Source organism: Salmo salar, chromosome ssa03 (assembly GCF_905237065.1).
Source record: "Salmo salar chromosome ssa03, Ssal_v3.1, whole genome shotgun sequence".
Lineage (NCBI taxonomy): Eukaryota > Metazoa > Chordata > Actinopteri > Salmoniformes > Salmonidae > Salmo > Salmo salar.
The window spans coordinates 27341431-27368917 of record NC_059444.1 but is presented as its reverse complement, the minus strand read 5'-3'; the positions used below and the strand labels follow the sequence as shown (position 1 = coordinate 27368917).

Genomic DNA, 27487 nt, shown 5'->3' with positions numbered 1-27487 from the left:
CACTCGTCCATCTCATGTCAGTCGCAGACTTGTACCATAGTTAAAAAAATAAATATTAAAAGCACTTTGTGACATGCATTCTTTCAGGACACCAATGGATCTTGTTTTGACAAAGGGCATACACAAGATGCCTCCTGGTTTAAAATCCCCACAGAAATATCATTGCTTTGACCAATGTTTATTGAGGCTTTGTACATCCTTAAGACATTTAAATACATTGTACAAGGAAATAAGTGCCATTTATGCATTACATGTCATGCATATTCATTATAAACAGTGCTGTCCTGAGCAAAATGTACATGCCTTAGGAGAATGAAGGTACTGTAAAGAGCAAATTAACAATGTAATTGCTTAGTACAAAGCCATCATATCTTTATAGCCGGCACTTTGGAAAAAACCCCAAAACATTTAGTCAATGGTTCCAGGTGTACTATACAGAATCTGTGCGACCAGAAAAATGTCTCCATAGTGTTCTATTGCACTATGATGTATGATTAATTAGGACATCACTATTTATTAACAGTGTTAAATGAAATATGTAAGACATGGAAATAAACAAGGAAATAGTCAGTGATATAGATTAATAGAAGTTATGATGAAACATTGTACTCATGAAAGCTGAACATACTGCATGAATATTAGGAAAAGAATGGTGAACAAGCAGAACATGAACGACATTGACCGAAAGTGAAAGAATGGCACCAAAGAAAACGTTAGTAGTTCATTAAAATTCTATTAAAATTAATAAAAAATGTGATGCAGACAGAGACATAGTTTGGCTTGTGAGTGGAGACAGTGTGGTGTGTGGTAAACAATTTACAATCAATCAGTAAAGATCCCATCTACAGTTGGACTGCTTATAGGCCTACCCTTCTATCAGAAGATGGTCTTCTGTAGGGAGCAGCGTGGCTCCTCAAACGTGAACCGCTTGGAGATGGCCTTCGCATCCGGAAACAGAGTCTCTGGGTTGGGCACCGTTGGCCGGCACGGACCTGTGGTGTAGGCTGATACTACCATCAGCTCCTCTACCACAGGACCTTCCTCCTCTGAGGATAATGAAGGGGGGGCAGGCTTGGCGTGTTCCCATTGGCAGATCTCACTGGTGATATTGTCTTCCGTCTTCTTCTGGGCTTGCTCCTGGAGCCAATGATGCCTCAGGCACTCTTCAGCAGTGGCACGAGACCTTTAGACAGGATAGAGAGGGATGGATCAGTATCCCCCGTTTTCTGTTACATTTTCAATAAAATCAAGAGTATGAAATTCACTGTTATGCTTTTATCAAGGTCTTCAATTGAGGTGGAACATCTACCTAGGAACTACCAAAAATCACTAAAACAAATAATGTGTGAATAATAACAATATTGCTTTGGGATGAAATCTCACTTGGGCTCTTTGATGAGGAGTGACTGGATGAAGTGGATGGCTGAGAGGTCCTGGAGTCCATTCTCTGTGTAGTCAATGTTGATCTGGGAGATGTTGAGGAAAGTCTCCTGCTTGTCTTCTCCAAGAAATGGTGAAGTCCCCGTCAACATCATGTAGGCCAACACCCCTATGCTCCTTGGTTCGCAAGACATAGGATACTAAATGATCTGTTGCCATTGAAAGAAATGGAACCTTCGTCATCGCTAAGTCACAAACATATAGGTTGAGATTTTACTCATCTTACCACATGTCAGTTGCTGTGCTGATTGGTTCATAATTTAGAATCTCTGGGGCTGCAAACAAGAGAAACAGTGAATATTTTAGCTAAAGCGAGACGTGTGATCATCAAGTTGTTTGAGTCAAAATGTATTTGTATGTTCAATAAAAATACAATCAAAAGGGGTTTTCACTCACCGACATACTCTGGTGTGCCCATGATCTCCCTGAGCTCCTGGTTCTGACACAGCCTTCTGGAAAGGCCAAAGTCCACTATCTTTATATCCCCCAGAGGACAGGCACTGGTCAGCAGGATATTCTGAGGCTGAGAGGAGGGACAAGACCATTCAATGGGACAGTGGATGAGGAACATTGAACCAGTGTTTCCTCTGTTCATTCTGTCATGATGTTATGGAGAACTGTTTAATCTGACTTTTCTTTCCAAAATGTTTAAATGTAATGCTAAATGGAGATCAACATTTTATTTTTTTTTTTATTAAAAAAATCAGTCAGATGTCACAAATACAGCCTCATACCTTGAGGTCCAGGTGAACAATGTTGTTCCTGTGTAGGAAGGCCACACCCTCCAGGATCTGTCTCATTAACCATTTGACCTCCTCCTGGCTGAAGGCCTCGTCTCTCTCGGCAACACACTGGTTAAAGACCTCCCCTCCCGCCGCACTATGGACACAGACACACAGCCGAGTGAGAGTGGTTCATTGGAATGATGGAAAATGTCCCCGAGGACACTGTAGTGAAAAAGATGAACAGGATACTAACAGTCTCTACATAATCAACACCTATTCGGCGATCCATAATTCAAACTGAAGAATAGAGTTCATTCAGCAATATGGTTTAAGTAAAATAAAAAATAAACTCAAAACAGTGTTTCTGAAATGAGAAACAAATTTCAAATTTACACAAAAGTGTCTTTAGTTGTCCTCTTCGCACCCGTTTATAGACAATATGCCATGTGAGAGGATGACCAGTATTTGGTCTCCAACTCCAGTGAGACAAACAGAGCTCAGCCAGTGACCTGATTCTCACTCTGGTATCCCAGTTCAAAGAGGTTGAATTTCTCATTTGTTTACTATTTTCAAGGACAGAAAAATTGAGGGTGGCGTATGAGCAGTGAGGTAGGTGTGTGTGTACACGCGTATGTCGGTGTATAGAGGTCAGTGCATGCACACAAGCATGACTGTGTGTACTGAGGTTGATGCGTGTTCGCAGAGAGGTGTGTGTTTTTCCTCTGGTCCAGGCAGCCAAGGTGATTAACTCCCTATTGCACAGCAGCCACCCTCCAGCTCCTCATGTGTCGTCTGACAGAACTATAGAGATCCCACTCCGCTCTGGGTCGCTCCCTCCCTCTGCAGCCCCTTAGTGCCTGAACAGGGCTCCGCTACCCCTCTATCCCAACCTGCCCAATTCCTCATTTATCTGACTGCTATGCCCCCAGAATATCTACAAAAACAACCAAGTGTCATTTGCAAATGACACCTCTAGCCCCATTCAGATCATAGATAAATACCAATACCAAACAAAAATGGCAGTTCTGCTCCATTTCCTACCAAAGTGGAAAATGCGCCATTATTTACTGTATTGTAGAAGTCTCTGACCAAGCCAAATAGTATGAGATCTCAAATCACAATTACCCTTTCTCAGAGCATTTCTGTTTTTCTCATGCCGACAGACCTCTTAATAGGGCAGAGAGCCAAGCTTTCACTCACTGGGCACCTTCAAGAGAGAAGATTAAAACACGAATACAACAAACAAAATGTAATCTGGTCAGAACTATAAATATCTCAGAGTGAGTACTGCCATTGACCTACTCAGTTGACAATCATCTGAAGCACAGAAAAGACATACAGCAGCCCCAAAACAACTCACAGTATACTCATCCTATTTAGCCACCATTCCATGTTTCTGATGGTATTCAATTCTCATGAGTATTTCAAATATCTCCTCTTAGATTTGTGCATTCATTGATTGGACTGGTCATGAATTAGTCACTGGAGTGCCACCATGGGCCAGTGAACAGATACGGCATCATTGAACGTGCGATTTCAATTCGATAGGGAAGTTCAAGGCAAAGTTCCCTGTTAATATGGAGAATCTTTTTTTTTTAAGTTACAAAAAAATAACCCAGCAAACTAGTCAATGTCTGGAATGCCTTCAACACAATGATGTCATAAGTCTAATAAAAAAAACGAGTCACTCTAGTGCAAAGTTAGTAGTTGAGCAGCTGGTCCCAATGGTAGTAAGAAGCAGCAGGGTTCTGACATCCATCTAGCCTGCTCTACTCAGCGAAGCATGACAGATGCTACAGCAGGGTTTAGTGTTAGCTGGATTACCCTCTTACTCAGGCAGAGGGAGACCGGTGGTCTTTCCAACTCACTGCAGTTTTTCCAACTGACCTCGCCGATTCCCTGCAGTGGGGATTGTGGTATTCCCCGTTAGGAATGCGAGTGACGACTTTCTGCAAGCTGCTCTTATTAGCAGAGCAAAGCTGGAGGAGATCGGACCTAGAGCTTGACGTCACTAGTGAGCTTGAAGATGTCACGCCGGCAGGTGCGCGCACACAACGTTAACAGTGAATAGGTGTTCATGTAGGTGTACACACGTAAACAACAGCTGTTTGTAGTAATACTTACTACTCGAGCACCAGGACCATCTCTGTCAGGGTCTCGTAGACTTGGTGCAGGTTGATAATTCTGTGGCTAGTGTTGGTGAGCTCCAGCACAGCGATCTCATGAAGCACCTCCACTCTGCAGTCCTGACCCTTCCTTCTCTTCTTCAGGAACTTGGCCGCATACTCTGTCCCTGTGCTCTTCTCCATGCACCTCTTCACTATGGCAAACTTTCCCCTGGAGACAGATGGGGAACTTAACGTTAAACATATTAAAGTACAGGCCTTAATGATGAGCAAACTTCCCCCTACGATATAAGGATAAAAAAAAAAAAAACAGGACTACAGTGTGACTAAATAGTAATGAATACGTTTGGGAAAGCCAACTACAGTGATACGATAGTGATTGTTGATGATCACGCATCTTGGTGGATAATCAAGATAGTCATTTACATCACACCGCTTTGTCCTCCCTTTACTAGAATCCTTACACCTGAATGCAGGTAGACGTAGAGTGAAAATAAATGATTGGGAAACGGGCAATAGGGTGAAACAGCCATCAATTGTTGTCATGGTCACGGAATATGCCTTCTCCCTGCATTTCCATCTTAATTAAAATCATTAGTAAACAAAGACGACCTTCAAGCTCACCCAACCATTGATTTAAAATGACCCACTTCAGTGCCCAGACAGAGAGCCATGCTGTGTTAATCAATGACCTCATACAGTATTATTGGCTGGCTAGCGGTCATGTTTTGGCTCTAGGCTTGATGTTCCATTGACTACCTCTACCCTCACATGCAGTGAGATTCAGCAAACTATGTCTTCATACATAGACCGACACACATTAGGGCTCCCGAGTGGCGCAGCGGTCTAAGGCACTGTCCTAAGTGCTAGAAGCATCACAACAGACCCTGGTTCGATTCAAGGCTGTATCACAACCACCCATGATTGGAAGTCCAATATCACGGCGCACAATTGGACCAGCGTTGTCCGGGTTTAGCTGGGGTAGGCAGTCATTGTAAATAAGAATTTGTTCTTAACTGACTTGCCTAGTTAAATAAAACATGTAAAGGACTGTAACAGACAATGAAGTCGCTTTCAACCATGCCCAAAACTATAACCTCAGTACAAGTTGTAAATATGGTAGCAGGTTCAGAGTAGTGCCACGCATGCCTCAATCCCTTAATCCAGTTATTCAAAGCGGAGTGTCTTTAGCCTTTAACCCAGGCTGACGTTGTTAACCCTTGCTGCTGCTGATTAACCCATTCATGTCTTTAGTAGGGAACAGGTGCATGGGCTCTATACTGTGTGTGTGTGTGAGAAAGTAATTATAGGGCAGAAGGTAGGTGGGTTAAGGTGAAAACCCACTCAGCCCAAACTAATAATCTTGAATAAAAACAACGTTATTGCTGTTTACCTGACTATGGGCAGGTTTCCCCAGACACATGTTCAATGGAGAATTTCCACTGAAAGTGATTTTTAAGTCCAGGACTACACTTAATCAATGTCTGGGAAACTGTCCCTAAGTGTTTATCGGACTACCTGGAAGAAAAAAAACAGCCCAGGAAAATACTCAACTTTCAGCTCATTCACAAAGGTCTGAGCTCACTCAAACTCAGAACTAGGGCCAGGAGTTGGGGCACTTTGAGTCACTGTCCACTATTGTTGCTGCAGGTAGGAAATCCTTGGAAATGTTGTAACTGACACAAGCGGTCTACATTAAATCTGGTTGGGCGTGTGTGTTTGGCGAGGGGGATTGCCTCAGTCAGGGGAGGCATAGCTTTGCGAATCTCTAAAGTCCCAGTGCAGTCAAAAACTTGATTTTCCTGTGAGGACACAAACCCAGCGCTCAGTGCCGTTTAATATGAGCATGGCCTTATTTCTATGACAGCATATTGGATGACTGTCATTCATATTACATTCACCCAGCTCAATGTAACATTGATAGGTTTATGCTACTACGTGATACACATTTTTCCTATACCCATCATGAGGTTGGTACAACCTAGCCTATGAATGAAAGTTTACAACGTAGGTGAACAGGTAGAGAGAACATTTTTGTAATCAAGTTGACAGACATTGACACAGTCAATACCGCCTTGCACACTCTTGCCTGCATCTAGCTGATCTAGGGTGTAATCATTAGTCCAACAGTTGCCAACAAAGAGTTTCTATTGGGCAAATTCAGGTATGTTTATCCCAGTTTCAGAAATATTTTAACAGAATCTGCAGAACGAATACACCCCTGATCACATTCAAACCCAGTTCACTTTCATAGCAGCCTTTGAACGCGCTCCTCTTCTCGACCTTTTCACTTTGCTTGTGGACTTCAGTGCACAACACATCAGCTGTCTAAAGCAAAACTTTCATATCATAACTGGTAACCACTACACACAGCCTACATCATTGTCACCATATTGTAACATCATAGTCAACATAGCTACTAGAACTAACACGTTAGGAAACCCAGTGGCAATAAATTAATAAAAGCTTAGCTCGACTTGGCACACACACAGCTCTCTCATCTCCATTTTTGAAGAAATGAATCTGTTCAACTACTGTCTCGGAGTCAACTACTCACCACATTTTATGGAATGCAGTGTTAGCTAGCTGTAGCTTATGCGTCAGTACTAGCTTCCTTCGCTAATCATTTGATTGAGTGGACAACGTCAGTTCATGCTGCAAGAGCTTTGAGAGGTTGGAGGATGTCCTCCGGAAGTTATCATAATTACGGTGTAAGTCTATGGAAGGGGGTGAGAACCACGAGCCTCCTAGGTTTTGTATTGACGTCAATGTACCCAGAGGAGGACAGAAACTAGTTGTCCTCCGGCTACACAATGGTGTTATCCCAGAGAGTGCTGTTGAGGCTACTGTAGACCATTGCAAAAATGTGTTTTAATTTAATATTTGGTGAAGTGAATATATATCTAAAAAGAATAACTAACGTTTCACCATTAAAACATTTCTGAAAGTCACTGAGGGTCCTCCCCTGAGGAGCCTCCACTGACACATAGCCTTTCAGAAAGTATTAACACTTTTTCACATTTTGTTGTGTTACAGCCCGAATTAAAAATGTATTGGATTTTTGGTCACTGGCCAACACACAAAATACCCCATAATGTCAAATTCTAATTAAGTTTAGACATTTTTACAAATTAATAAAAAATGAAAAGCTGAATGTCTTGAGTCAATAAGTATTCAACCCCTTTGTTATGGCAAGGCTAAATATGTTCAGGAGTAAAAATGTGCTTAACAAGTCACATAATACGTTTCATGACCTCAGTTGGTGTGCAATAGTGTTTAACATGATTTATGAATGACCACCTCATCTCGGTACCCCACACATACAATTATCTGTAAGGTCCCTCAGTCAAGCAGTACATTTCAAACACAGGGAGGTTTTCCAATGCCTCGCGTATTGGTAGATGAGTAGAAAAAAAGAAGGGGGGGAAAAAAAGCTGACATTGGGTGAATTTATTAAATTACACTTTGGATGGTGTATCAATACACCCAAAGAGAGAGTCGTCCTTAACTCAGTTGCCAGAGGAGGAAACTGCTCAGGGATTTCACCACGAGACCAATGGTCACTTTACAACAGTTACAGATTTTAATGGCTGTGATAGGAGAAAACTGAGGATCAACAGCATTGTACACTAGGGCCTAATGATTTCCTAATGAACTAACTCAGTAAAATCTTTGAAATTGTTGCATGTTTATTTTTGTTTCATCTTTGGATTTCAAATGAAAGAATACAGATAGGCATATGTTGGTCACGGATACCTTAAAAAAAGGTATGGCCATGGATCAGAAAACCAGTCAGTATTTGGTGTGACCACCATTTGCCTCATGTAGTGACACATCTCCTTCAACTCTATGCAATCAGGCTGTTGATTGAGGACTGTGGACCCACTCCTTTCAAGACACGACAATGGGCCTCAGGATCTCGTCACAGTATCTCTGCATTCAAATTGCCATCGATAAAATGCAATTGTGTTCGTTGTCTGTACCTTAGGCCTGCCCATACTACAACCACACCGCCACCATGGGGCACTCTGTTCAGAAAACCACCCACACGATGCCATACACACTGTCTGCCATCTGCCCGGTACAGTTGAAACTGGGATTAATCCGTGAAGAGCACACTTCCCCAGCGTGCCAGTGAAGTTTGCCCACTTTAGTCGGTTAGGGTGAGGGCGATGAGCACGCAGATGACCTTCCCTGAGACAGTTTGAAAGTTTGAGCAGAAATTCTTCAGTTGTGCAAACCCACAGTTTCATCAGCTGTCCGGGTGGCTGGTCTCAGATGATCCCGCAGGTAAAGAAGCCAGATGTGGAGATCCTGGGCTGGCGTGGTTACACGTGGTCTGCGGTTGCGAGGCCGGTTGGACGTACTGCCAAATTCTCTAAAAACAACGTTGGAGGCGGCTTACGGTAGAGAAGTTAACATAAGTTCTCTGGCAACAGCTCTTGTGGACATTCCTGCAGTCAGCATGCCAACTGCACACTCCCTCAAAACGGTTTGCTTGACAGTCGCTGTATACGGGTTCAAGTCTCGGTCGGGGCTATCCCCCGAATTCTATAGTTGGTTTCATGGACTCTCCCCTTTAACTGCCCATAATTTACCCATTTTTAGCTACAACTTCAGAGTCCGTTGGAGAGGATCAGATTGAGCAGTGAGGTGTAGAATCAATGATCTACAAATAGTATTCCCTGCCAAATGATAGGCTTTGTGCGATTAAGATTCGCAGAGCTACGCATCCCCTGGCTTAGGCAATCCCCCCCCCCATCTAACACACGCGCACAACCAGACATTGATTGATTGATAGGCAGTGGTGTAAAGTACTTAAGTTGTACTTTAAAGTATTTTTTATTTGAGTACGTTTTTGGGGTATTTGACAACTTTTACTTCACTACATTCCTAAAGAAAACAATGTACTTTTTACTCCATACATTTTCCCCTGTCACCCAAAAGTACTCGTTACATTTTGAATGCTTAGCAGAACAAAATGAGTTGAGGGGTAAAAATATGCTTAACAAGTCACATAATACATTTCATGACCTCAGTTGGTCCAATTCACACACGTATCAAGAGAACATCCCTGGTCATCCCTACTACCTCTGATCTGGGAGACTCACTAAACACAAATCCTTCGTTTGTAAAATATGTCTGAGTATTGGTGTGCCCCTGGCTATCTGTACATTTAAAAAAACAGAAAATTGTGCTGTCTGGTTTGCTTAATATAAGGAATTTGAAATGGATTCACATTTTTACTTTTGATAAAGTATATTCAAAACCAAATACTTTTACTCAAGCAGAATTTTACTGGGTGACTTTCACTTGAGTCATTTTCTATTAAGATATATTTACTGTCACTCAATTATGACAATTGGGTACTTTTTCCACCACTGTTAATTGGAGACTACTTGTGTCAATGAATAACATTTCCTAGGATTTTCTACCTGCAGCAAACCTAGTGGATCAAGCTGGAAATACCAGTAAAAGCAGTGCCTCGGAGTGACCCCAACCGCCTGGCCCCTAGTCATAATGTCTGTTTGACTTGTAATTTATGAAAATTAAATTGCTGCTAGCTATTACCTAAATCACTCCTACACACAGTGACAGACAACTTTGATCTAAATGATCACAGAAGAGCTCTAATTATAAAAGTCACCAGTGTGTTTGCCCAACATCTCCAGGTAAAAAAGGTATGACCATGCAGCCTCAGGAGGTCTGGCTCCAAATTCATTACCTACATCTCAGACAGCTTAGCAGGGAAATGTGAGACTGACTAATCTCTCTCATTGAAAACAAGTCTAAGTGGTGGTACATCTATTATATGTGTGCTATTTCTATGCTTTACATTTTTAAGTTTTGTCTTTGTGTCTTTTACTTTTGTAAACCTTCAAATACACTACATGACCAGAAGTATGTGGACACCTGCTCGTCAAACATCTCATTCTAAATCATGGCATTAATATGGAGTTGGTTCACCCTGCTGCTATAACAGCCTCCACTCTTCTGGGAAGGCTTTCCACTAGATGTTGGAACATTGCTTCCCTTCAGCCACAAGAGCATAAGTGAGGTCGGGCGCTGATGTTGGGCGATTAGGCCTGGCTCGCAGTCGCAGTTCCAATTCATCCCAAAGGTGTTAGATGGGGTTGAAGGTAGGGCTTTGGGCAGGGCAGTCAAGTTCTTCCACACTGATCTTGACAAACCATTTCTGTATGGACCTCACTTTGTGTATGGGGGCATTGTCATGCTGAAACAGGAAAGGGCCTTCCCCAAACTGTTGCCACAAAGTTGGAAGCACAGAATCGTCTAAAATGTAATTGTATGCTGTTGCGTTAAGATTTCCCTTCACTGGAACTAAGGGGCCTAGCCCGAACCATGAAAAACTGCCCCAGACCATTATTCCCCCTCCACCAAACTTTACAGTTGGCACTATGCATTTGGGCAGGTAGCGTTCTCCTGGCATCCGCCAAACCCAGATTCATCTGCCAGACGGTGAAAGGTGATTTATCACTCCAGAGAGCACTTTTCCACTGCTCCATAGTCCAATGGCGGCGAGCTTTACACCACTCCAGCCAATGCTTAGTATTGCGCATGGTGATCTTTGGCTGGTGTGTGGCTGCTTGGCCATGGAAACCCATTTCATGAAGCTCCCGGCAAACAGTTATTGTGCTGACATTGCTTCCAGAGGTAGTTTGGAACTCTGTAGTGAATGTTGCAACCGAGGACATACAATTTTTACGCGCTTCAGCACTCGGTGGTCCCGTTCTGTGAGCTTGTGTGGCCTACCACTTCGCGGCTGAGCCGGTTGTTTCTCCTAGATGTTTCCACTTCATAATAACATCACTAACAGTTGACTGGGGCAGCTTTAGCAGGGCAGACATTTGTTGGAAAGGTGGCATCCTATGATGGTGCCACGTTAAAGTCACTCAGTAAGGCCATTCTACTGCCAATGTTTGTCTATGGAGATTGCATGGCGATGTGCTTGATTGTATACACCTGTCAGCAACGGGTGTGGCTGAAATAGCCAAATCCACTAATTTGAAGGGGTGTCCACATACTTTGGCTTGTGTGTAGCTGAAAATACAATATTTTTGGTTATGGAAAAGATATGTCACAGCGGTTTAGATGGTATAATGATTCTCCACACTATACTTGTTTTGTCACAAACTGAAATTAGGCATACTATTAGAGTTTAAGCAACCACGAAATGGCAGACCAATTTTCTGCATAGTGCACATAAGGAAATTAACTTACAGTAAGTAGTATTGGACTTGGCCAACTTACAACTGAACAAGTTACACATGGGTAGGTTTGCAAAGGGTCAGAAATGTTCTGGAAATTTTCCATGGGAAGTTAAGCCCAGGAATTTTGCTTAAATTCATCAAAAACGTTAGCTTATAACAGTGAACCTTTTTTGTGGGATACACAAGGCAATTCTAGGTCTTGTGGTATATTTTGGTAAAACTATCCCCAATTCAATGGAATTGCAACCCTCTGCATGCACAGTGCATTCTTCCATCACAGCTGATTCTCAAGATCTTGCATACTAATGAGATGCTATTGAGCCCACACTGCAACACTGTCTGAGCCAAGAACTACATGCTTTCTGGTAAGTTTTGATTACAATACTGGGTGGGGTGAATATATGACATGTATGATTTTTTGTTAACTATTAAATAGTACATAGCTTACAGCAAAGTGTGTTTAAATCATTTAACTTGTTAACAATTTCTTCTAGTTAGTTTTTGCTACCATGTGGGGTTTAGCTTGCTTGAGCCTGCTAACTGTGGTGTTAATTCACCTGTTTCCATACATGTTTCATTTTTTAAAAAATGTATCTTACAAAGTAGTTGTTTAATCGAACTGCTTAACTATTTATCTGTAAATGGAATTGTATTTGTTTTTTTACATTTTTTTAAATTCTAATCTTTACAGGAAAATGCCACGGTCACTATCTGATGTATGGAGACATTTCACTGCAGCTAATGTAGAAGGAAAAGCTGTGAACATGTGCAAAATCATATGTGAAGAATGCAACAAAGATGCAGAGTCATCTGGCCAAGTGCATAAAGTTCCCTCAGTGCGCACAACAAGCAACCTCTGACATAAGTCCCTCTACTTCTATTTGAGGTGAAAATGATGATGAAAAGACACCTTATCAATAGCAACAGCTCATGGTCCTCCTGGAATCAGAAGTTTTTTTGACTCAATGGAGGAACGCATTCAGAGAAATGCTAATGAATGTCTTGCTAGAGCTGTGTATGCAACTGGTTCACCTCTGATGCTCACAGGTAATGTGTATTGGAAGAGATTTCTGAATGTTCTTCGCCCAGCATACACCCCTCCAACCAGACATGCTTTATCTACTCATTTGCTGGATGCAGAGTTCAACAGAGTTCAAGTGAAGGTCAAGCAAATCATTGAGAAAGCAGACTGTATTGCAATCATCTCTGATGGGTGGTCAAATGTTCGTGGGCAAGGAATAATTAACTACCTCTTCACCCCTCAACCAGTATTCTACAAGAGCACAGACACAAGGGACAATAGACACAGTGGTCACTACATTGCAAATGTGCTAAAGGAAGTCATCAAATGCCTTGATGACCTTGGACCACATTAGGTATTTGCACTGGTGACAGACAATGCTGCAAACATGATGGCTGCTTGGTCTAAAGTGGAGAAGCCCTACCCTCACGTCACACCCATTGGCTGTGCTGCTCATGCATTGAACCTGCTCCTCAAGGACATCATGCCACTGAAAACAATGGATACACTCTACAAGAGAGCCAAGGAAATGGTTAGGTATGTGAAGGGTCATCAAGTTATAGCAGCAATCTACCTCAACAAGCAAAGTGAGAAGAATAAGAGCACCAAATTGAAGCTGTCCAGCAACACCCGTTGGGGTGGTGTTGTCATCATGTTTGACAGTCTCCTGGAGGGGAAGGAGGCTCTCCAAGAAATGGCCATATCAGTCTGCCGATATGGACAGCCCCATTAAGAGGATCCTCCTGGATTATGTATTTTCGGAGAGTGGTAAGCAGCCTGAAACGCCCGAAACCTACAGCAGTAGCCATTGCACGGATTGAGGGTGACAAAGCCATCCTGTCTGATGTTCAGACTCTGCATGCAGATGTAAGAGAAGAAATCCGTACTGCCCTGCCCACTTCACTGTTGCTCCAAGCAGAGGAAACTGCAGTTCTGAAAGCCCATACACACCGCAGCGTACATGTTGGACCCCAAGTATGCTGGCAAGAGCATCCTGTCTGGTGCAGAGATCAACAAGGCCTATGGTGTCATCACTACCGTGTCTCGCCACCGGTTCTTGGCAGGCTGGCGAAGTACACTTCCAAGCAAGGGTTTTGGGATGGAGATGCAATATGGCAGTCGTGACAACATATCTCATCAGCCACCTGGTGGAAGGCACTTTGTGGATCTTACCAATGTTGCCTCCATCAGCCTCCAAATCCCACCAACATCAGCCGCCTCAGAGCGCAACTGGTCCTCGTTTGGAAACACACACCAAAGCACGCAACAGGCTGACCAATACAAGGGTTGAAAAATTGGTGGCCATCTGGGCAAATTTGAGGCTTTTTGAGCCTGACAACTAGCTATCCTCAACAAGGTTGGAAAGTGACAGTGAAGATGAGGCCTCAGAGTCTGATGTTCAAGATGTGGACATTGAGGAGGTCCAGGGACAAGACATGGAAGCCTGAGAGGAAGACAACCAAAGCTTTAGTTTCTAGACTATCATTTTACAGATGTATGTTGAAAATGTTTTTGGGAGATGCGATGGATCATTGGGGATCATTCAATATTCCCTTTCTTTTGTTGATCAGTGAAATCATCCCATGTGAAGAGTCAACTCATTTAATTAAAAGTTAAATTCGTAACTAGTTTTTTTATTTATTTCTATTGTAAGGATTTAATCATTTGCAATTATGTATACTTATGATAAGGTAAAATGTTTATGTTTCTGTCTCCATATGATATGGTAAATATAGCCAATGCAAAAAACATCTATATTTAAAATGGTATTAATATTAATTCCCATATAGTCCTACGGAAAGTTTCCACCTGTGAATATTCCCCAAAATGAGCAACCCTACACATGGGCAAATATTGTGCTATTATACCTTGTCTCAGATATCCAGATAAAACAATGAACAAATGATAAATACATAACAGTACACCTATCTATGAGTGCCCATGGTTTTGGAATTGATTAGATTAAATGCTTTTGTCCATACTTTTGCATAGACAAATCTCCTGTGCCACTACGTACAATAGCTTGCTTCAGTTCTCTTTATGTTTTGTATGTGAAAGGCTAGACTCACTTGCCAGTCTTGCACTCACAGCTGGGGAAAGGGACTGCAATGTGCAATGTCAAATGCATGTTAAAAACATAATGCACATCCTTGATAAATAAATGAAAACATATTCATACATCCAATGGATGGTGCCTGAGGTTACCACACTGAACATTGATTAACAAGGACAACCAAGCACTATGATCTACAAAGTATCCCACATTGGAACATGAGCATTTATACACCCAGGCAGAGAATTGCTTTCTTTTGTTGGACTACTGTATGTTTTTAAGGTCCAACCGGTTAACCTACTACCTAGAATGTTCAACTCACCTGCCTAGCTCTTTGCCAGGTATAACGTTGTAGAGTTCCTTAAATGACTCGGTCCTGATTGGGGTTTTGATGTTGTCCAGAAGAAGCGCAGTGGCTCCCGGGTTCGTCTCGGTCTGACCGCGGCATCTTGTGCAGCTTCTTGTGTCGGTGACCCGTGGACTGGGTGGTGGAATCATTCTTGGTTCACTTGCTGAATATTCTTTCAGGAAAACACGTGTTGTTGAGAATACCACAAAATTACCTTTCTTTTTGCGTATTGGAGAAGCTTCCAAGTAAGGGCACTAGAATGTTTTATTCTTGTCAACTACTATGTGTCTAAGAGATTCTTGAACGTTATCCGCAGTTGTGATGAAGTCAGGCATAGACAGTTTGACTGGCTGCTCTGATAACGCTCTTGGCAAAACTCAATTTAGCTCAGTGACTGATATATCGCACCCATCAACGTAGATAGACACCGCATCATTGTATCTGTCCTATTAAGGTGTTTGTGAGAGCATGGGCAGCGCTCTCCATTTTGAAGTAGTCCATTTTCTTCTTCTTCTACTTCTATGAGTTGGCAAACAAACTTAAAGGGTCAATACTTCCACCTACAGGGTGGTGTTTAAACAGGCATAAAGCCACGGATGGCAATTTTCTGCCACCTGCAGTTGGAATGTTTGCTCACAAGTATAATTAATTGGCTGATCCCTCCTGATGACCCGGATGGAATCATGTGATCCTTCCTCAAACCATAGGAAGTTCCACCCAATTGACTACTTCAAAATGATGAAAGTGCTCAATGGTGCTTCCTGTGGTAAATCAAGCTTTTGGGCACTAGAGTCCTCTATCTATCTCTATGATTTCACCAGCCCGCACTTCGGTAATGTTGACGAGTTAAAGGGGCAATCCTTTTAAAAGCTTAATACTGTTTTGGTAAAAAAATAAATATATATATATTCTTCAAGAATCAATAGGTGCATATTCATTTATAAGTCCAACAATGTATGTCGCAACAGAGTACCACAGTATGAGACATAATACCCATAAAACCTAGCGGTCAAACAGGGAAATGGTTCCAATTGTTTTCCACCATTCATTTTTCCCATAGGGGATTTTAGAAACAATTAAAGGGCTATGTTTCGTGTAAGCTTACCCTGGCGTGACGTTTTGATAACCGTGTAAATCTCTCTAGGACAAGGTGACTTTTATCAATATATTTTCCTGCATTTACCCCCCCCCCCAAAATGAAATGCTAATTAGCTACTAATGAGTAGTTCATAAAGAACTACAAATGCATTGATGATCTGGATGAGACTGCTGAATTGAAGCAAAGGTAAGAATCTCTGGATTAACTATCTAATGTTAGCTAAATTTAGTAATGAATAAATTGGCAATTCTGTTAACTGTCTTGTGCAAGTTTTAAATTGACACAATACCTGTTAGCAAAGGTGTCAGCTAGATATGAAGTGCAGGGATTTGTAGTTTTGCATGTCTACATTGATGCTAATTAGCATTTTTGAATCAGAGTAAATAGAGCCAAATATATTGATAAGTCACCTTGTCCGAGAGAGAGTTACATGGTTATCAAAACGTCAGGCCAGGGTAAAAAGCATTTTCGGTTCTTAAATTCAACAACTAAATATTATTTATAAAAAGCAATCTATTACTGTTTTTTTTTTTTTAAGACTATAATTTGTTTGCGAACATGATAGCTGTACTTTTAGTTTTTTGGTTGATGAATCTTGTTTGCCATTAGCCAATCCAGTGTTTCTCAATGAGTTCAAAGCATGTGAATGCATCCAACTCGTATTTACTACTTCACAACTGGAAATTACCACCTTCCCACTCATAAAACTAGTAGAAGAAAGGTGCTTTACGAAGTGGTTGTTTATTGACATTCGTTAACAGTACTATGCTCGAATTGAAAGCGCAGCCTGAGGATTACTGCATGTGAGCTCATCAGACAGGAAATAGTGGGGACGGACAGTGAAACATGTAGACCTGTGAGAGGGTTTCTGAGAACTAAAGAATGGTCATAAAACGTTCACTAGCTGCAAACAATCTCTTTAAGGAACAATATAATGTAAGATTTTCAAAATAAGCAACAGATTATTGTTTGAAAATTACATTGCTTGTTCTTCGCCACAGGAAATGTGCATAGCATTAGACACATTTTCAACAGTAACTTAAAACATTCTGATACTTATACTGTACGTACTGAACAAAAACAGTGTAGACAATAAATCAAAAAATGCATGAATAACACCAATCTTGTACTGCATATCTGACATTTTATCATTTCAAAATGCTTTCTGACAATATTACATTTCCTGTATAAACTTGATCTTACAGCCTTCCAATTTCATAACAGCAACTATAAATGCACTCACTGTACATTTCAAAATCTTAATTGTCCAAGGAAAGGAACACGAGAGAAAGTGAAAAGATTTGAACAAAAACATAGGTCCTGTAAGTACAGTAGTAGTGTTCAGTATCAGTTTCTGGTGTCTCTCTTCTAATATCAAAATACTATAACGATGAACATGAAGATCGCACATACACAATTATTCAATTGGTCGGCAATCAACTCAGTTATAGGCCTACGTATGCCTGACAGTGGCATTTTGTCATATACAGTGTTTTCATGTTAAGGCATGGCATTTGCAGACCACAACAGCTGTCCTATCCTATAATGATAAAGTTGCTATAGGATATGTGCATTAAATGTCAACATGAGGGGAAATGAATAAAGCAACCCTGTGGGGTCTGTCCTAAATGGATGTGGCATGGTAACCTATAACTGACAAAAGACACACCGACATGACGTTAATTTTAAGTCCATTACATTTTCATTTCACTGTGGCCAGGGGTAGACATACAGGCATACACTGAAACAAAATTGAACATGTTAACCCTCTGCTATAACACAAGTGCGGTAACAAGTCAACAGCATTGTAATCTACTGTTTTTTGTTGTTGTTGTTCAGCCAGAACTATAGTGTATAATAATTGCAAGTAGTGTTACATTTTAAAAACATTAAAATATAATAGATTTTTGTTCAAATAGTGGTATACATATATTTAAGGTGAACTTACTGTGTCAACTCCTCAGAAGTGCAACAAATATTCAGGAAGAATAAGATCCAATACAATCTAAACACAATACCTGCAAATGTACTTTAATTGTTCTCTCTTGGTTTGCCTCAGTGTTTGAATATACATTTAAACAATGCAATATGTCCAGTTGTGTGTTCCATGCTTGAAAAAAGTATATAAAAACCTGGCAAAATATTTTAACACTTCCTTCCAAAATAATCTGTCTACCATGTACAAATGAAACACAACAATCTTGTGACAATGAAACATTCATAATATCCAGACTCAAGTGTGTTAAATCAAGAGATGACACACCTCATGTAAACATCAAATGGTTCTCAAGGTCAAGAGGGGAAAAAGTAGTGTTTTCACATGGAGCACATCGGGAAAGAAAATCTGATCAGATGTTGTTTAAGGGGGTTTCTTCACCTCGCTTCACTCTAATTACCTATAGTAAAACTGGTTTGTGTTTGTTTCCCAATCAACTTCAAGATTCACGCCAATTCCACACGTGTTTTTAGCGATAAAACATAGTTTTGATTTCATTTAAAGTATAACGACTTCAATATCATTAGAATCCTCAAACCATCGTTTTGCAATTGCGGTAGGATCTTGCGACACTATTGAATCACTCCTGATATATCACAATGTTCATAAAATCTTGGTAAAACCTTAGGGCAATTAAGAACTTGAGAGATGTTGATGACCCAGTACTTTGCTGATGTCAAATCCTGGGATAATCCCAGTGGCAGCAGTATTTGAAGTGGAATTGCCAAAGTTGGAACACAATGTCATGAGATAATGTTGGTTGTAGTGGTTCACGTGACAGTATTTGAGGCATTTCTCTCCCTCTGATAATGCGAGTTGAGGCATTTCTTCTAGTGATAATGTTGGTTGTGGTTGGTGATGTGACGATGCTTGCGGAGGCTGTTGGTGCAAGGTGCACTGTGAGAGAGGGACTAGACTATTCATTGGCGTGTGTGATGTGCTGAGTCAAGGCCCTGAGTGCTGTTATAGGCTGAGCAAATAAGAGCTATTGCACACAGCTTGGTGCCTTTATGCAAACAAAGGTACATTGTAACATGTGAGTAATGCATGTGGTGGTGCTTGGCTTTTCCTTTTGCTTGTATACTGTACATAAGATTGTTAAAAAAGAAATGTACAGGCCTCTGGCTGATGTATTAAATGTACAATATAAAAGGGAGTTGTGTACAGTAGAGTCCTGAGGCACAGGATCCTATTTAAGTTCTTGATTGCTTCGCAAATGGCACCCTATTCCCTACATAATGCAGTACTTTTGACCAGAGCTCTATGGTCCCTGGTTAAAAGTAGTGCACTACATGGGGAATAAGGTGCCATTTGGGATGCACAACTTCTCTCTCCTTCACTCAAGGCCAAAAGTGCTGGTCTCCTCCACAGCGATCAGCAGTTTCTCATAGAGCATGGTGTAGGAGGGGTATGGAGGGAGATCCAGCCGGTTGAAGCATGTGTGTGCCCTGGAAGATATAGACCATGCATCAGAGCAGACAACCAATTCAACAGAATAGAGTTCTCTTACAAATACTATACATTGTTATGCAGCGGTTTGGAGGATAACAGCATAGGACAGTTTGAATCTATACCTGTAATAGCAGGATGTAATGGTAGAAATGATTGTCTAGGTCCACTCTACTTTGGGTAGAGCTTATATTACCTTGGAAGAGCGGTGATCTTGCCCCACTTCTCGATACAGAAGCGTCGCAGGCCATTACTGCCCCGTAGCGCAGTGAAGCCCTCGTAGGGAACACTAGAGGTGCCAGTCACAAACTGCAGCAGACGCAGCCTCTGCTCATTGTTGAAGCGCTCCACGGCCCCCCAGAACCACCGGATCACTATGTGGCTGTCATGGTAGCCTGCGATGCAGAAGGACAATAGGGCATGTCAAAGACTGGGTACAGGGGTTGGTAGCTTGGTCCCATATCAGATGTGATGTGCGGTATCAAACTCCTTTGTTGTTGACATGCCATAGAAGAGTTGGCTACAGCATATACAATATAGAAATCAGGCAACAGGGATGATGATTCAACAAGGGACTGTGGCGTCCCTTACAAAAACAACATGTCAAATAAGGCTGGGAATTGCCAGGGACCTCACAATACTTAGGTGCCGAAACAATATTTATTGTGATTCGCATGATTATCACGATACTATTTGTATTGCGATTCGATACTTTGATTTTATTGCAATTTTACATATTCCTCACTGCTCTCTGCTGCAGAGAGAAGAGCGACCATGAGAACATTGCTTTTATCAGTCATGGAAATAAAAGTTCTGAAAACATATTTAAAAAGAAGGAGAACAAGCTATAGGATAATTTTTTTGTTGTTGAAAGTTTTGCCACAGGTACAGCCGACTAGCGCTAGCTAACGCTACCTAGCGAAAACAACATTATACCATTTTTTTTAGATCGATACTTGGAGTCAAAGTATCGATATAATATCGTCCAAAAATAATATTCTGATATGTAGCTCTATGGATCCCGCCAATCAAGTAATGTAAAAAATTGCAGTTTCACAATGCGAAATTGCTGATTTTCATCACATGAAACCATATTTTCACATGTATTCAATTTACAGTTCACATGTTAACATCACCTTTTCATATGTGAAGAAAATAACATGTTTTTACCTCGCATGTGAATTGCAATTTCACATGTTAAAAACATTCCCTTTCACAAAATTCGAAGTATTGAAAAATATATATATATATTGAAAGCAAAACATGAACCCAAAAAATTGAGAGCAAAACAAAATATTGCAAGGAATTAACTTTAAAATGCGAGCGCAAATGAATTGTAAATGGATGCCAAAAAATCGTTTGATTTTTATTTTATTTTTAATGATAACACATTTAAATAAAACACCTCCCTCTTTCCTTCAATTTTCCCTATCTTTGATTATGTTACCCTGGCAATTGCTTTTGCAGCCTTTTTTCCAGTTGGAAGTTTTGGCACATTCATTCCAGCAACATAGCTGCATCCAATCATTATTGGCTATTGAGCGGCTTTGAAGCCACCGGTTGATCATACTGGCTATAGCCACGGGAAGTAGGGGTGCTGAGGGTTAACAAAAAATATATAATATACAAATAAATAAAAACAATTGTGCACTAGGACTTTTTTACTCCCGTAGGAGCAGAGAGAAACGCTTGCCAGCAGAGCGGGGGGAAAAAAATACATCCCCATCAAACTCCATCTAACAATTGAATGTGCCCTTTACATCACATGGGTAGTGGCGGATTGGCCGTCGGGAGCACCGGGACATTTCCCGGTGGCCTGATGGTCGTTTTCGCCTGCCGTGAATAGTCAACTTGACCAGCGACAATATAGCAAGCAGGAATGAGTTGACTGAGAATCCACTCATCAGGAGCGACTCTCGCTCTCGCGCTGCAGTGTCCCCGCGCTAAAAATGACATCAAGTCTCTCCACGGCGCACATAGCAACCGTCTACCTGCTTCTCTACTGATAACATTTTAGACAAGTCGCACCGCGAAATGGACGGTCAGAAAAGGAAAGGTGGAGCAGAGAGGGAGAGAATAAAAAATAGAAAGGCCCTTGCCACAGACGCAGCTAAATGCTGCAAAATAAACGACATGTTCACCAGTAAGGGACCAGGTCGGTCAAAAACACTAGCTAAAACACACACACACACACACACACACACACAACACCCAGCATGGCTTGATAAGTAGCCTAGCTAATAATAGTGACAACGGCCGGTAGGCTAAACAGTTTGCACGTTTTACGTCTTCGTGGAGGAATTATATCATAGCAATGAGTGCAACATAGCGATCATAATGACATTGACGGCAATATGTTTCAACTAGTAAAAAATAGTAAACCTAGACTATGGACTTGCCAGCATTCGGTCATGACTCATGCCACATAAACTAGGGAAAGTGCACATATAATGTACAGCGAAACAGGCTACAGTAACGTAACCATAATACATCCATGAACGTAACACAGCCTGTGTGACACATCACAGGCAATGACAAAGATCATTAGCGCCATTAGTACCAGCATTACAAGTTACTACACTAATATACAGCTCTAGGAAAAATTAAGAGACCACTCCAAATACAATCGATGACTGCACAAATTGAAGTTATTTGCAATGTTAATCTCATGCGAGAGAGAGAGCGAGAGAGAGATTCTGGAGGAGCAGCAGGACTGTGATGCCGAAGCTCAGACTGCTCTCCCATAAAAGAGAAAAGCAGGTCCATTGCTAATGCAGACATGGATTACACGATCCACAATGTGGTACTGAACACTGTTGTTGAAAGTATTCACTGCCGTTATGCAGCAAATACAGTGCTGTGTGCAGATGGAATTTGATGAACATGCCACTGTTGCGGCATTGCAGGCTGAACTGATCAGCCCTGCACAACAGTGGGAAAGACTGAAACAGTCAGCATTGGAGGAGTACAACACCAGGTGTTAGGGTTTAACCAACTATTTGTTTGCATAACCTATATAATAAAATTAGTTGTGGTGCATAACTTATGAATACTAATGCTAAACATAAGAGGTTTATATTGTATTAACATAGATTGAGCGACATATAATAGACATGACTAACTGGAGGGTTGCTGGCAAGTAGTGTAGGCTGAGTAGACTCGTGACACACACACACACACATGCCTGGTTGTGGGACGCTCATGGACAGGTGTATGTGAGGAACTGATAGAGGGGAGAATGGCTGTGGCACAAGAACAGGCACTGTCCTTGGGTGTCTGACTCTCGGGTACACACATGAAGACAACTATGCTTGGCAACAAAGATGCGTCTAGAGGCTGGGACCAGCCTGCACGCCAACGATAGGCTGGAGTAAGTCTAAACCACACCCAAGCCTCTACTATGACAGGCCCTCAGGGAGAGGGAACTACGTCTGTCAAGAAGTATTTAAGGAAAAACTTATGATGTCATTTCAGTTCTCTGTTTGCCCTGCGAGGTGTTACAGGGAGCACGTATATACGAACCACCTATTTACCATTCAAGTGTTTGCATTAATTAAAGTACAAAGAAATCAGAAGTTACTATATGCTGACTATTTTGTTCTGATACCAGATTTGAATTGACGCGACCTAACACAGGGCTGCCGCCGCCAGTGACGAATCAGGGGAAGGCTTTGAGGATCCTGATGAAAGTGTGGAGTTGGTGAGCAGAATTTGTTCCATATGTAAAAATGGCCCGGTACACTGCTATCTTCTCCTGTCTCTACAATCTGCTCACGGATGCGTATCACATCACTGATTTGGGATACAAGTCCCTCCTCACCCTATCCATCACTCAGGTGGCTAGAGAGAGGACCTTCTCCACCCTGAAATTCGTGAAGAACCGCCTAAGAACCTCCCTCACTCAAGAGAACCTTGAAGCGTTTGTTTTGATGGCAACAGAGAAGGAGATTCTTATGGGACTTGACAAAGATGACATTGACAAGATGGCAGAGAGCAGTGAGTTACTGCGCCTACTGGTTTACTAGTGGTAATTACTCACTGGTTACTCTGAAGTAGCTATGCTATGACTCTTCCTTAACAGGCTGACAAGGGTGAAAGAAAAATTGCTGTGAGTTAAAGCTTTTGTACAGAGGCATGTTTTTTGGACTTTTGTATTATACTTGCAGTTATGTAGCCAATGTTCAATATCATTGACTCAGTGTATAAATGTTTATTTTTGTGCTGTTTACTTTATGGACACCAGTGAGTGAACATTGTAATCTACATTTTCTTATAGAGAGTGCTTTTTTTGACTTTTGTATTATACTTACTTACATTGTTGTAGCTTATGTTCAAGTTCAGTGAATGTGTGTGTGAAGTTTTGATACGCTTGAATATAAAGATAATTTGAGCTAGCTCTGTATATCTCATCCTCTTTTAAATAAATGTAGGCTAATTGTTTTGTGTGTCCAGCCTTGGACATTTGTATGTGCTACAGTATGATTGGTGTATTCCTAGTGAGTTTCTGAGGGTGCTCCCATAGCCATAGCATACCTTAAACTCAGTGTTCAGATAGGCTACTTGTTGGTCAGTCCCAAATGTTTGTATTTTGTAATGTGGATAATTTCTTTCCAGATGAACATACTGGCCAAATGTATAACTAGTTTGGTACCCGTTACATCAACAAATAGGATTAGCCTACAAAATTAGCGGTCTGGTGGTTTGCGTGAACAGGGTGGCCTGGGATGGAGTCAAAATCCCGGCCTGAATTATTGTTTCAGTCCGGCCCTGCACATGGGTGCCATGGTAGTGGATACATTGCCTTTAAAAACATGTTGGGACACACATTAACCGTATCCTAGACTAAAACGCATGTTTGTAGATTCTCCATTACGTAATGTTCAGTAATGTGCTCCGTTGAAGTCTGCTCACCTCCTCTATACTCTGTGTTGTTCCTCCAGTCATTGAGGTCTATCTCAGCTGTCCCAGCGATGACCAGCTCCAACTCTCTGGCATCGAACACTGACACCAGCCGGGAATCCACCACCTGGAGAAATATATCCGAAACATAGAACATTAAAAACAATGTAAGAGTGTACATATTTAGACACATTGCTCCTGTCATTCACTTGGTGACTTCATTTGATAGTCATGTTCTATTGCATTCTAAGAAACTTGAAGAAATCATATTTTAAGTGCAAAGTGAAAGCCCTCGGAAAGCATAGACAGGCTGGAAAAAAACAAATTAGACATGTTGGGGAAAATCATGCCATGGCCATTGACTGTTGCCTGAGAGTGTTTACTGTACCTCATAGAAGCCCCTGACCAGTGCCTCTGTCTGCTTGACCACTCCTCTCTCCACCCTCCATTTCACCATGCGGTCAATGTACTCCTTCTTATTCTTCTCTGTCACATTAATGTTGGCCCCTCCAGACTTCAGCTCTCTCTCTGTTACCTGCCCGCAAATAGAGAAATATCCATGTTACAATACAGACATACCTTACAATGCAAAAGCCCCAATGAAAGTACACTACATGACCAAATGTATGTGGACACCTGCTTGTCGAACATATCATTCCAAAATCATTGGCATTACTATGGAGTTGGTCCCCCCTTTGCTGCTATAACAGCCTCCACTCTTCTGGGAAGGCTTTCCACTAGATGTGGGAATATTGCAGCGAGGACTTCCATTCAGGCACAAAAGCATTAGAGAGATAGAGGTCATGAGCAGATGAGCTCCTGCATTTTTCAGCATGTTTTGAAAAAATATAGATTTAGAGTTAGATGAACTTGGATTTTTTGGCAGGGATATACAGTTGAAGTTGGAATTTTACATACACTTCGGTTGTAGTCATTAAAACTTGTTTTTCAACCACAAATGTCTTGTGAGAAACTATAGTTTTGGCAAGTCGGTTAGGACATCTAATTTGTGCATAACACAAGTACTTTTTCCAACAATTGTTTACAGACAGATTATTTCACTTATAATTCACTGCATCACAATTTAGTGGGTCAGAAGATTACATACACTAAGTTGACTGTGCCTTTAAAAAGCTTGCAAAATTCCAGAAAATGATGTCATGGCTTTAGAAGCTTCCGATAGGCTCAATTACATCATTTGAGTCAATTGGAGGTGTACCTGTGGATGTATTTCAAGGCCTACCTTCAAACTCAGTGCCTCTTTGCTTGACATCATGGGAAAAATCAAAAGAAATCAGCCAAGGCCTCAGGAATAGAAATTGTACAGTGAGGGGAAAAAATTATTTGATCCCCTGCTGATTTTGTACGTTTGCCCTCTGACAAAGAAATGATCAGTCTATAATTTTAATGGTAGGTTTATTTGAACAGTGAGAGACAGAATAACAACAAAAAAATGCAAAACATGACTTATTACTTGGTGGCAAAACCCATGTTGGCAATCACAGAGGTCAGACGTTTCTTGTAGTTGGCCACCAGGTTTGCACACATCTCAGGAGGGATTTTGTCCCACTCCTCTTTGCAGATCTTCTCCAAGTCATTTAAGGTTTCGAGGCTGATTTTTGGCAACTCAAACCTTCAGCTCCCTCCACAGATTTTCTATGGGATTAAGGTCTGGAGACTGGCTAGGCCACTCCAGGACCTTAATGTGCTTCTTCTTGAGCCACTCCTTTGTTGCCTTGGCCGTGTGTTTTGGGTCATTGTCATGCTGGAATACCCATCCACGACCCATTTTCAATGCCCTGGCTGAGGGAAGGAGGTTCTCACCCAAGATTTGACGGTACATGGCCCTGTCCATCCTCCCTTTGATGCGGTGAAGTTGTCCTGTCCCAGCTGCCTTGAGATCATTGACAAGATCCTCCCGTGTAGTTCTGGGCTGATTTCTCACCGTTCTCATGATCATTGCAACTCCACGAGGTGAGATCTTGAATGGAGCCCCAGGCCGAGGGAGATTGACAGTTCTTTTGTGTTTCTTCCATTTGCGAATAATCGCAACAACTGTTGTCACCTTCTCACCAAGCTGCTTGGCGATGGTCTTGTAGCCCATTCCAGCCTTGTGTAGGTCTACAATCTTGTCCCTGACATCCTTGGAGAGCTCTTTGGTCTTGGCCATGGTGGAGAGTTTGGAATCTGATTGATTGATTGCTTCTGTGGACAGGTGTCTTTTATACAGGTAACAAACTGAGATTAGGAGCACTCCCTTTTAAGAGTGCGCGACTAATCTCAGCTCGTTACCTGTATAAAAGACACCTGGGAGCCAGAAATCTTTCTGATTGAGAGGGGGTCAAATACTTATTTCCCTCATTAAAATGCAAATCAATTTATAACATTTTTGACATGCGTTTTTCTGGATTTTTTTGTTGTTATTCTGTCTCTAACTGTTCAAATAAACCTACCATTCAAATTATAGACTGACTATTTCTTTGTCAGTGGGCAAACGTACAAAATCAGCAGGGGATCAAATACTTTTTTCCCTCACCGTAGACCTCCACAAGTCTGGTTCATCCTTGGGAGCAATTTCCAAACGCCTGAAGGTACCATGTTCATCTGTACAAACAATAGTACGCAAGTATAAACACCATGGGACCACGCAGCTGTCATACCGCTCAGGAAGGAGACTAGGAGACAGAACATGAGATGAACGTACTTTGGTGCGAAAAGTGCAAATCAATCCCAGAACAACAGCAAAGGACCTTGTGAAGATTCTTTGCGGAAACCGGTACAAAAGTATCTATGTCCACAGTAAAACGAGTCCTATATTGACATAACCTGAAAGGCCGCTCAGCAAGGAAGAAGCCACTGCTCCAAAACCGCCATTAAAAAAGCTGGACTACAGTTTGCAACTGCACATGGGGACAAAGATTGTACTTTTTGAAGGAATGTCCTCTGGTCTGATGAAACCAAAATAGAACTGTTTGGCCATAATGACCATCATCATGTTTGGATGAAAAAGGGGGAGGCTTGCAAGCCGACGAACACCATCCCAACCGTGAAGCACGGGGGTGGCAGCATCATGTTGTGGGGGTGCTTTGCTGAAGGAG

At 41.6% G+C, this 27487-nt stretch overlaps 2 protein-coding genes across 4 annotated transcripts in view; both read right to left on the bottom strand.

Annotated features, from left to right (window-relative positions):
* Window positions 1-162: 162 nt before the first annotated feature.
* On the bottom strand, window positions 163-15424 carry LOC106599289 (serine/threonine-protein kinase 17A). 2 transcript variants are annotated; one of them, XM_014190449.2, is made up of 7 exons: window positions 14920-15424; window positions 4290-4502; window positions 2175-2319; window positions 1837-1963; window positions 1667-1715; window positions 1384-1554; window positions 163-1183 (listed from the first exon to the last, which is right to left on the bottom strand). In XM_014190449.2, exons 1-7 carry the CDS (start codon window positions 15093-15095, stop codon window positions 877-879), a joined length of 1188 nt encoding a protein of 395 aa, XP_014045924.1. In that variant the 5' UTR covers window positions 15096-15424; the 3' UTR covers window positions 163-876. The 2 variants fall into 2 exon arrangements, with proteins under 2 accessions (XP_014045924.1, XP_014045922.1); XM_014190447.2 differs by having other exon boundaries at window positions 1384-1557; window positions 14920-15421.
* Window positions 15425-16767: 1343 nt separating this feature from the next.
* Window positions 16768-27487, bottom strand: part of LOC106599291 (E3 ubiquitin-protein ligase HECW1) — a 57094-nt gene continuing 46374 nt past the window's right edge. For both annotated transcript variants that reach the window (XM_014190454.2, XM_014190450.2), the window contains exons 25-28: window positions 24778-24924; window positions 24402-24516; window positions 19687-19885; window positions 16768-19489 (exon numbers count right to left, since the gene is read on the bottom strand). In XM_014190454.2, coding sequence (XP_014045929.1) covers window positions 19378-19489; window positions 19687-19885; window positions 24402-24516; window positions 24778-24924 — 573 coding nt within the window. In that variant the 3' untranslated portion in view covers window positions 16768-19377. The remainder of the gene's footprint in view (window positions 19490-19686; window positions 19886-24401; window positions 24517-24777; window positions 24925-27487) is intronic.